The 12078-nt window shown below is 39.8% G+C and overlaps 1 protein-coding gene across 5 annotated transcripts in view; it reads right to left on the reverse strand.

The window, feature by feature from the left end:
• lpin2 (lipin 2) overlaps positions 1–12078 on the reverse strand; it is a 48253-nt gene that overhangs the window by 14576 nt on the left and 21599 nt on the right. For 4 of the 5 annotated variants that reach the window (XM_014180775.3, XM_014180774.3, XM_014180773.3 and 1 more), the window contains exon 2: positions 3797–3997. In XM_014180775.3, the coding sequence (XP_014036250.2) occupies positions 3797–3988 (192 nt within the window). In that variant the 5' untranslated portion in view covers positions 3989–3997. Of the gene's footprint in view, positions 1–2228; positions 2278–3796; positions 3998–12078 lie in introns of those variants that run through there. The other variant, XM_045710670.2, reaches the window with a different exon arrangement.

Here is a 12078-nt window from a genome sequence, read left to right on the forward strand (position 1 = left end):
GGGCATTCAAATTGCCATTGATAAAATACAATTGTGTTTGCTGTCCGTAGCTTATGGCTGCCCATACCATAACCCCCAACGCCACCATGGGGCACTCTGTTCACAATGTTGACATCAGCAAACCGCTCGCCCACACGATGCCAAACACGTGGTCTGCGGTTGTGAGGCCAGTTGGACGTACAGCCAAATTCTCTAAAACAATGTTGGAGGCGGCTTGTGGTAGAGAAAAGAATACTCAATTCTCTAGCAACAGCTCCGGTGGACAATCCTGCAGTCAGCATGCCAATTGCACACTCCCTCAAAACTTAAGACATTTGTGGCATTGTGTTGTGTGACAAAACTGCACATTTTAGTGGCCTTTTATTGTTTCAGCACAAGGTGCACCTGTGTAATAATCATGTTGTTTAATCAGCTTCTTGATATGCCACACCTGTCAGGTGGATGGATTATCTTGGCAAAGGAGAAATGCTCACTGACAGGGATTTAAACCCAAAAAATTATATTAAGTTAAATATACTTTTTGTCCATACGGAACATTTCTGGGATGTTTTATTTCAGCTCATGAAACATGGGACCAACACTTTACGTGTTGCGTTTATATTTTTGTTCAGCGTATAAACAGTTCGCTCACAATGTTCAGCACCAGTCAAAAGTTTAGACATACCTACTCATTCAAGGGTTTTTCTTGATTTTTACTATTTTCTACATTGTAGAATACTAGTGAAGACTTCAAAAATATGAAATAACACATATGGAATCATGTAGTAAAATACATTTTATATTTGAGATTCTTCAAAGTAGCCACCCTTTTCCTTGATGACAGATTTGCACACTCTTGGCATTCTCTTAACCAGCTTCATGCGGTAGTCACCTGGAATAAATTTTAATTAACAGGTGAGCCTTGTTAAAAGTCAATTTGGGGAATTTCTTTCCTTCTTAATGTGTTTGAGCCAATCAGTTGTGTTGTGACAATGTAGGGATGGCCCTATTTGGTTTTAGACAGCTCAAATAAGCAAAGAGAAACGACAGTCCATCATTACTTTAAGACATGAAGGTCAGTCAATGAGGAACATTTGAAGAACTTTTAAAGTTTCTTCAAGTGCAGTCGCAAAAACCATCAAGCGCTATGACGAAACTGACTCTCATAAGGACCGCTCATAACTGCACCTCAGATTGCAGCCCAAATAAATGCTTCACAGAGTTCAAGTAACAGACATCTCAACATTAACTGTTCAAATGAGACTGAGTGAATCAGGCCTTCATGGTCTAATTGCTGCAAAAAAAACACTACTAAAGGACAACAGTAAGAAGAGAATTGCATAGGCCAAGAAACATGAGCAATGGACATTAGACCGGTAGAAATCTGTCCTTTGGTCTGATGAGTCCAAATTTGAGATTTTTGGTTCCAACTGCCGTGTCTTTGGAGATGCAGAGTATGTGAACGGACGATCTCCGAATGTGTGGTTCCCACATTGAAGGAGGTGTGATGGTGCTTTGCTGGTGACACTGTCAGTGATTTACTTAGAATTCAAGGCACACTTAACCAGCATGGCTACCACAGCATTCTGCAGTGACACGCCATCCCATCTGGTTTGCATTTAGTGGGACTATCATTTTTTTTCCAACAGGACAATGACCCAAAACACACCTCCAGGCCGTGTAAGGGCTAGTTGACCAAGAAGGAGAGTGATGGAGTGTCGCATCAGATGACCGGGCCTCCACAATCACCCGACCTCAACCCAATTGAGATGGTTTGGGATGAGTTGGACCGCAGAGTAAAGGTAAAGAAGCCAACAAGTGCTCAGCATATGTGGGAACTCCTTCAAGACTGTTGGAAAAGCATTCCTCATGAAGCTGGTTGAGAGAATGCTAAGAGTGTGCAAAGCTGTCATCAAAGCAAAGGATGGCTACTTTGAAGAATATTAAATATATTTTGATTTGATTAACAGTCTTTTGGTTACTACATGATTCCATATGTGTTATTTCATAGTTTTGATGTCTTCACTATTATTCTACAATGTAGAAAATAGTAAAAATAAAGAAAAACCCTTGAATGAGTAGGTGTCCAAACTTTTGACTGGTAATGTATTAGTGTTTAATTCAGCAAGACCACTGTAAATACTGAACATACTTATTATTGTGTGCTTGCATGCACAAAACAACAATGTGCTGTATGTAGACTAACACCATGATATGGTTAATGAATGCAAACTGGGCAAGATGATTACCTGCTTGCAGTCTTGCGTTTACACAGGCAGCCCAATTCAGATTTTTTTTCTGAAAAACATTGATGTGAAAAGAACTTATGTGATTGGTCAAAAGACAATTAGTGGAAAAAACATCATAATTGGGCTGCCTGATGCCCCCATAGGGCTCTGGTCAAAAGAAATGCACTATGTAGGAAATAGGATGCCACTTGGGACACAGACAAAGCGATAATGGTCTGTTTCAGTAAAGGAATAAAATGTTAAATGTTTTATGTAAAGGATGAAAAACATGTATGTCCATCAATAATACAACCAGTGAAGTAGCTATATGAGTTTGCAAAGGATCTTATAAAAGATAGCCTCATCACCAAATCAATTGCCTGATGCTGGGTCAATCCTCCCACACTGTTACGTTGTATTCCTCTCTGTAATGTATCAAGGCCATCTCTCCTCCGCTATGCAGAGGAATATCTAAAACTGTGTTGCCATAGTGACTGAGGCGAGCGGTAGCAGTAGGGGCACAGTAGGGGTGGTACTCCTGTCTGTGTCCCAAATGACACCCTATTACCTATCTAGTTCACTACTTTTGACCAGATCCCTGGTCAAAAGCAGTACACTAAATAGTGAATCGGGTGCCATTTGAGATGCAGCCCCAGTGTCTCGGGGATGATGAGCTGGGCTGGTCGTCCTCTCCCCATTCACTCTCAATTGCTCTCTCAGAAGGACTTCTTAATACCTGGATCTGTGTCAGGCAGCAGCACTTCCACACGGCAACATGAAAGGGCCCTAATTACACGTCAGTAATGGATGTGATAGAAAAAACTAATGGAACCATGTCATACTAAACTACCATTACAGACCTAGACAAAGGTTTTCAGCATCCTTCCATTTGCCAGAGATGATGCGGAATACAGCAGGAAGGTGTAAGAAAGATTCTGGGCAGGGAGCACGTAGCCTATCGGTTAAGAGCGTTGGACCAGGAACTGAAAGGTCACTGGTTTGAATTCCCAAGCCGGCTAGGTGAAAACTGTGTCGATGTGCCCTTGAGCAAGGTACTTGACCCTAGTTGCTCTGGATAAGAGCTTCTGATAAAAATGTAAAATGGGTGGGTTTAGCTCTGGGAATTTCTTCACTGGGGTTACAAAATTCCGTTAACTTTCTCAAAATTCCCAGGTTCTTCAGAAATCCTGGTTGGAGGATTCTGTATTTCCTGCTTATTCCTTCCTAACTCCAGGAACCTTAAATGTTTTGCTAAATGATCAGAATTTTTCAACCCATACCTACCTATCGCCGCAAGCGTTTTGGTCTGGAAATATTAGAAGGCCGCCTGTTGGCCGCAGTGACAAAATTGTTGGTTCTCAAAGATGATCTTATTAAAAAATATATATGTCCATTATCTTTTCTATGTAATTTATATCTGGTTTTAGTCATTTATGTTTACACTGAAAATGTTTTTACATCCTGAAAATATTTTTCTAAATAATGTATTTTTTTTTTTTTTACTGTTTAGACATAGGCTGCATGAAAAAAATATTTTTCTATGCAGAAAAAACCTTGACCTCTCTTTTCCAAATATCCCCCGAACTCACCACTTTCTCCTTGGAGCGCAGCACTCCCAGTTTCCCGAAGCGTACATGGAAGGGGGAGCAGTGGAAGGTCCCATCAGGCTGTCTGACCACCACCACGTCGATGCAGCCTGACAGTGTAGCCTGGTTAATGCCCTTATACAGCTCCTTCACCGTCACCAACACCTGGCCTGCCAGCTGGCCCACGTAGTTCATGGTGTCTACCTGTGGATAACACACACACAAACCAAAACCAAATGTAAAACTTAAATATCACATTTACATAAGTATTCAGACCCTTTACTCAGTACTTTGTTGAAGCACCTTTGGCAGCGATTACAGCATCGAGTGTTCTTGGGTACGACGCTACAAGCGTGGCACACCTGTATTTGGGGAGTTTCTCACTTCTTTTACAACAGCTCTACTCACTTCCTTTACAACAGCTCTGCACAACTCTGTGAAGTGCAAGTAGTACTGTATGAATGCCCTGACTTCTGTTGAGGCCCTTCTTGCACTGACTTCTGCTGACTTCTGGCCAATGCAGAGTTGGATTGACCATGCGCCTAGATGCACAATGCACTACTCTCTCCCGTGCACATTCATTGCTTCTTAACTTCATTGTGTGATTTTTTTTTTAGGATAGATCAGCTTTAATATTGCAGATAGATTGTAGCTTCCATCAATGTAATTGTCTGCATCACTTCCAATCCCCAATATAAATTTTTTGCAAATATATATATATATATTTATTTTTTTGCAAAAAAAAAAATATATATATATACTGCTCAAAAAAATAAAGGGAACACTTAATAAACAACACATCCTAGATCTGAATGAAATAAATCATCTTATTAAATACTTTTTTCTTTACATAGTTGAATGTGCTGACAACAAAATCACACAAAAATAATCAATGGAAATCCAATTTATCAACCCATGGAGGTCTGGATTTGGAGTCACACTCAAAATTAAAGTTGAAAACCACACTACAGGCTGATCCAACTTTGATGTAATGTCCTTAAAACAAGTCAAAATGAGGCTCAGTAGTGTGTGTGGCCTCCACGTGCCTGTATGACCTCCCTACAACGCCTGGGCTTGCTCCTGATGAGGTGGCGGATGGTCTCCTGAGGGATCTCCTCCCAGACCTGGACTAAAGCATCCGCCAACTCCTGGACAGTCTGTGGTGTAATGTGGCATTGGTGGATGGAGCGAGACATGATGTCCCAGATGTGCTCAATTGGATTCAGGTCTGGGAAACGGGCGGGCCATTCCATAGCATCAATGCCTTCCTCTTGCAGGAACTGCTGACACACTCCAGCCACATGAGGTCTAGCATTGTCTTGCATTAGGAGGAACCCAGGGCCAACCGCACCAGCATATGGTCTCACAAGGGGTCTGAGGATCTCATCTCGGTACCTAATGGCAGTCAGGCTACCTCTGGCGAGCACATGGAGGGCTGTGCGGCCCCCCAAAGAAATGCCACCCCACACCATGACTGACCCACCGCCAAACCGGTCATGCTGGAGGATGTTGCAGGCAGCAGAACGTTCTCCACGGCGTCTCCAGACTCTGTCACGTCTGTCACATGTGCTCAGTGTGAACCTGCTTTCATCTGTGAAGAGCACAGGGCGCCAGTGGCGAATTTGCCAATCTTGGTGTTCTCTGGCAAATGCCAAACGTCCTGCACGGTGTTGGGCTGTAAGCACAACCCCCACCTGTGGACGTCGGGCCCTCATACCACCCTCATGGAGTCTGTTTCTGACCGTTTGAGCAGACACATGCACATTTGTGGCCTGCTGGAGGTAATTTTGCAGGGCTCTGGCAGTGCTTCTCCTGCTCCTCCTTGCACAAAGGCGGAGGTAGCGGTCCTGCTGCTGGGTTGTTGCCCTCCTACGGCCTCCTCCACGTCTCCTGATGTACTGGCCTGTCTCCTGGTAGCGCCTCCATGCTCTGGACACTACGCTGACAGACACAGCAAACCTTCTTGCCACAGCTCGCATTGATGTGCCATCCTGGGATGAGCTGCACTACCTGAGCCACTTGTGTGGGTTGTAGACTCCGTCTCATGTAGACTCCGACTCCGTCTCATGCTACCACTCATGCACCGCCTGCATTCAAAAGTGACCAAAACATCAGCCAGGAAGCATAGGAACTGAGAAGTGGTCTGTGGTCCCCACCTGCAGAACCACTCCTTTATTGGGGGTGTCTTGCTAATTGCCTATAATTTCCACCTGTTGTCTATTCCATTTGCACAACAGCATGTGAAATTTATTGTCAATCAGTGTTGCTTCCTAAGTGGACAGTTTGATTTCACAGAAGTGTGATTGACTTGGAGTTACATTGTGTTGTTTAAGTGTTCCCTTTATTTTTTTGAGCAGTATATATATATATATATATATATATACATACATACACACACACGCATACATACAAATACATACATATCTTTTTTCATATATATATTTATTTAATTACTCTCCAACTCTACCAGCCCTCCCCCAATTGGATCAAACTAGTGAAAAACAACGCTTAGGCCTGTATTTCCAGCTTATACATACTATATACATTTTACGGACACAGTCTATTTTACAATAGTTTTATTTTGTTTGTTTTTAACTCTATTTTTAATTTCTATTTGCCATATCTTTCAAACTGTGCTCTTTCAAAAAAGTTCTTAACCTACAGTTTTTATGTTTTATGGGCACAGTATGATTTACATTAGTTATCTTGTTGTTACTAGTTGTTATTAGTGCCAACCTTCAGCTCCATTCAACCCCTCCCATCTATCACTTAACACCATCCATATTGGATTTCTATTTGCCATTTCTTTTTCAACTGTACTGTGATGTTTCACAAGAGTTCTGAACCTTTCTATTCTCATCATTTCTACAGATTGTAAATTGAAAATACATTTTTTGCTAAAAGTATTATTATATTATTGATCGATTGACTATGACTTTTTAGATCACCCAGTAGTGCTATCTGCAGAGTTGGCTCCAGGTAAATATTGCAATTCTTCAGCCATTCCTGGACTTGTGACCAAAAACAGGCTACATGTGGACAGTACCAAAACAAATGATCTAATGATTCTGTCTCTTCGCAGCAAAATATCTAATAAACAGATATGCCGATAGTGGACAACCTTGTTTTACTCCTCTTGATAGTTGAAAACTTTTGAGAAGTATCCATTATTTACTATTTTACACCTAGGGTTAATATAAATGATTTAAAAACATTTTATAAGAGATTCTCCAAAATTGAAATGTTCCAGGTATTTATATATAAACTCCAGACGTACTTTATCAAAAGCCTTTTCAAAGTCAGCTATGAAGAGCAGGCCTGGTTTTCCAGATTTGAAATGGTGTTCTAATGTTTCCAGTACTTGCCTTATATTATCTCCAATGTATCGTCCATGTAAAAAACCTGTCTGATTAGAATGAATAATGTCCAACAATCCTTTTTAATTCAATGCGTTATACATTTAGCTAGAATTTTAGCGTCACAACACTGAAGCGTAAGGGCCCTCCAATTTTTTAAATGTACTGGACCTTTATATTTCCCACTTGTATCCTGTTTCAGTAAAAATAAAATCAGACCTTGTTGAGTGTCTGATAATCTACCATTTACACAGGAGTGGTTAAAACATGCTAATAACGGTTATCTGAGTATATCAAAAAAGTTTGGTATACCTCAACTGGTATGCCATCCAGCCCTTGAGTTTTCCCGGACTTAAAGGCTTTAATCGCATCAAGAAGTTTCTCTTCTGTAATTTCACCTCCACATGAGTCTTTCTGTACGACTGTTAATTTTACATTATTAACAGAAAAAAAATCCATACGATTAGCTTCGGTTAGAGGAGATGAGGAGACTGAAACGAAAACATATGCTTAAAGTACTTTGCTTCCTCTTTCAAAATATTATTTAGTGAATCATCATTTGTAACAAGTTTCAGGAAATTATTTTTGGTAGCATTTATGTTGAAGATTAAAAAAGTATTGTGCATTTTCCCCCATGTTCCATCCAGTTTGCTTTATTATTATAAGATATTACACTTGATCTTTCTTGAAAAAGTTCCATCATTTACTTCAGTTTCTCCTCTAACTTATTCTGAGCCTCTATGGTACAGTTTTTATTGCTATCTATCTATTCTGTTAGACCTTCTATTTCCTTTGTTAGTATGGACTCCTTTGACTTAAATTACTTTTGTTTTAGAGATAAGTACTGAATTGCATGGCCTCTGAAGGCACATTTAAAAGGGTCCCATACAATAAGCGGATTTGCTGTACCTATGTTATGTCAGAAAAATTCAGTTGTAAATTCCTTTGTCCTAGATAAAAACAAGTTATCATCCAACAGGCTTTGATTACATTTCCAATATCTTAGCCCACGTGGAAATTCAGTAAGAGTAATGTATTATGCCAATTATCTGATGGTCCGACCGCATTCTATCCCCTATCAACACTTTTTTCAATTTTGTTGACAAGAAGAATGACATAAGAAAGAAGTCAAGACAACAAGCTTGATTAAGCCTCCGCCATGTATATCACACTAGGACAGGCTATTTAAGCCTCCATATATCCACTAGTTCCAATATATCCATGACATTCATGATTTCCTTAAGAGCATGAGGGTGAAAGTTTGTAGTGTGATTTCCTTTATGGTCCATCGACGTATTTAAAACAGTATTATAATCTCCCACCATAATAACAGAGACTTGTATTACTTGCAGGGTTGATAATTTATTATACACTACCGTTCAAAAATTTGGGGTCACTTAGAAATGTCCTTGTTTTTGAAAGAAAATCACATTTTTTGTCCATTAAAATAACTTTAAATTGATCAGAAATACAGTGTAGACATTGTTAATGTTGTAAATGATGATTGTAGCTCGAAACGGCAGATTTTTTATGGAATATCTACATAGGTGTACAGAGGCCCATTATCAGCAACCATCACTCCTGTGTTCCAATGGCACGTTGTGTTAGCTAATCCAAGGTTATCATTTTAAAAGGCTAATTGATCATTAGAAAACCCTTTTGCAATTATGTTAGCACGGCTGGAAACTGTTGTTCTGTTGCTCAAAATGGCCAGAAACAAAGACCTTTCTTCTGAAACTCGTCAGTCTATTCTAGTTCTGAGAAATGAAGGCTATTCCAGAGTTCCTCTGTCCAGTGTCTGTGTACTTTTGCCCATCTTAATCTATTCTTTGTATTGGCCAGTCTGAGATATATATTTTTCTTTGAAACTCTGCATAGAAGGCCAGCATCCCGGAGTCGCCTCTTCACTGTTGACGTTGAGACTGTTGTTTTGCGGGTACTATTTAATGAAGCTGCCAGTTGAGGACTTGTGAGGCATCTGTTTCTCAAACTAGACACGCTAATGTACTTGTCCTCTTGCTCAGTTGTGCACCGGGGCCTCCCACTCCTCTTTCTATTCTGGTTAGGGCCAGTTTGCGCTGTTCTGTAAAGGGAGTAGCACACAGCTTTGTACGAGATCTTCAGTTTCTTGGCAATTTCTCGCATGGAATAGCCTTCATTTCTCAGAACAAGAATAGACTGAGTTTCAGAAGAAAGATCTTTGTTTCTGGCCATTTTGAGCCTGTAATTGAACCCACAAGTGCTGATGCTCCAGATACTGAACTAGTCTAAAGAAGGCCAGTTTTATTGCTTCTTTAATCAGAACAGTTTCCAGCTGTGCTAACATAATTGCAAAAGGGTTTTCTAATGATCAATTAGCCTTTTAAAATTATAAACTTGGATTAGCTAACACAACATGCCATTGGAACACAGGAGTGATGGTTGCTGATAATGGGCCTCTGTACGCCTACGTAGATATTCAATTTTTTTTTAAATCAGCCATTTCGAGCTACAATAGTCATTTACAACAATAACAATGTCTACACTGTATTTCTGATCAATTTGATGTTACTTTAATGGACCAAAAATGTGCTTTTCTTTGAAAAACAAGGACATTTCTAAGTGACCCCAAACTTTTGAACGGTAGTATATATATTGTCAAAGAAGCGTGGCTCATCATTATTTGGTCCGTAAAGGATAATGAGCCATATCTGTATATTTAAAACCATCCATCTACCTTGCGGATCTGTTTGGACAATTTGCACATTCGGATCAAAATTACTGTTAATTAATATCATCACCCCTTTTGAGTTTCTTTGCCCATGGGAGAAGTATATTTCACCCCCTCAGTCCATTCCACACAACTTCATCTAATATTGTTGAATGAGTTTCCTGTAAACAATAGATATTATTTTCCTTCTCTTTGAGCCAGGTAAATATTGTTATTCTTTATCTGCTAAGTCATTACAATTATAACTGGCTATACTTAATTCACCATTAACCATAACAAGTTAAATAATCTATTTATCATAATATATGTTTGTAAATTTACCATTAAAAAGTACCATTGTGTGAATTGTTTGCGTTTGATTGTTATTGTATATCAATTCCCCATTAGATGTATCACCAGTAGTACATTTACCGTTAATTCCTATAATTTCTAATCTACAATATTTGTTCATTTGGTTTCGGTCATTTCCTTTAATGCATTCAATATTATTATTATTCCAGTCTTCCTGTTCTCATTGTCGGAGTGGACACATTGTTTGTAGAGTGCACAACCTACGTTACACTTGTGAGAAACAAGTTCTGGTTTATTGAATTATATTTATGAGTTCTGTCAATTTAGTAATTGTCTTTAGTTTGGAACACTCCTGTCAATGTTGAGTAAGGACGCACACACATAGAAGTAGGCCTATAGTCTGTAAGCATATAAATGTGCCCATTTGGGGATCTGATAGTATTTCTGATTGGCTTAACGCACCAGCACTATTTTTATTTATTTTATTTAACCTTTATTTAACTAGGCAAGTCAGTTAACAACAAATTCTTATTTAAAATGACGGCCTATCCTGGCCAAACCCTAACCCAGACGACGCTGGGCCAATTGTGCGCCGCCCTATCGAACTCCCAATCACGACCGGTTGTGATACAGCCTGAAATCTAACCAGAGTCTGTAGTGACGCCTCTAGCACTGAGATGCAGTGCCTTAGACTGCTGTGCCACTTGGGAGCCCACTAATGACATGTGGAGCTTCTCAAAGGAATGTTTTCTTCATCTCAAACAGCAAGCAAACAAAGTCTGTTTTTACATCCATGGAGAATTCCAATAGTTTCTCAATGTAATTGAAAAATCTTTCCAGCTCTCTCCCTTTCGATAACCACTCAGCGTGAAAGGGGAAAATGTCATGCTCTGATCCAGTGGAGACATCATAAAATAGGCTTCTTATCAGTGCTTGACTTGGACTGAAATAGGTTATGGTACTCATTTTGGGTGCTAGTACTGTTTATATTTAGATGCAGGAGCTCCACAATACTTTTGAACTAATATTGTATAAGAGGAACAGGAGCTCAAGCAGTAGAACATTTAAGGTGTCGGTACTCAGCTCTGGTGAGCTCCTGCCCAAGTCAAGCACTGCTTCTTATCCCTTGCGCAAATAGGCTACAGCTGTGTCTGTCCCGAGTTCACTGGAGCAGAAAACTTCTTGAGCCGGACCCAAGTTAATAGTTAATACAATGTTTCAAATTCATATGCAGACAGGCCATGTGTAGCCAATGTGATTTATAGGATATTTATTTTTATCAGGATATTTTCTACTTGCAGGCTGCAATGTTTTTATTTGTTGGCTTATGTAGGATATTTTTACATAGTTGGCAATGGCAATAGAAGTTACTTTTTAGGTTCGTATCATTTTCATAACTAATCATAATTTTGATTAACCACATGACAATGATTTTGAGATATGAAGATGTTATTATAAATTAAATGAAACTGTTTCACAAAAATGTGCATATGAAAACCATAACTGGCATACAGATTGGTAGAAATGGCAAGCTAAATTGGCATTCCACATAAGAAAGGTTGCCGACTCCTTGTGTAGCCTATTACCGGCAATTTCAGGAGAGTAGGATAATGGCAGAATCTGCGAAAGATAGCAGGAGTTGGATGAGAATAGGTGGGTCTTCTGGTTATCTAGATCTCTGGTGCCCTCTTGAGGCATCAAACCGTAAGCTTAAAGCATCAGACAAGCTCATGCTTTGATCCTTCGATGTCGGCTCTTCCTATCATTGTGAAGCAGAATTCTAGTTTTATTAAAACACATATGGTGTGTTGTGATGGCCGCTCCCTGCTCGGTCTACTGGGTTTTGCTGTGCTTACTTCCTGCAGGAGATTGGTGGGCGGAGTATGAGACGTAGGCGGAGCTGGAAGTGAAAGCTCAGCTGTGGCATG

The sequence above is a fragment of the Salmo salar genome, chromosome 29, assembly GCF_965601325.2.
Source record: "Salmo salar chromosome 29, fSalSal1, whole genome shotgun sequence".
NCBI lineage: Eukaryota > Metazoa > Chordata > Actinopteri > Salmoniformes > Salmonidae > Salmo > Salmo salar.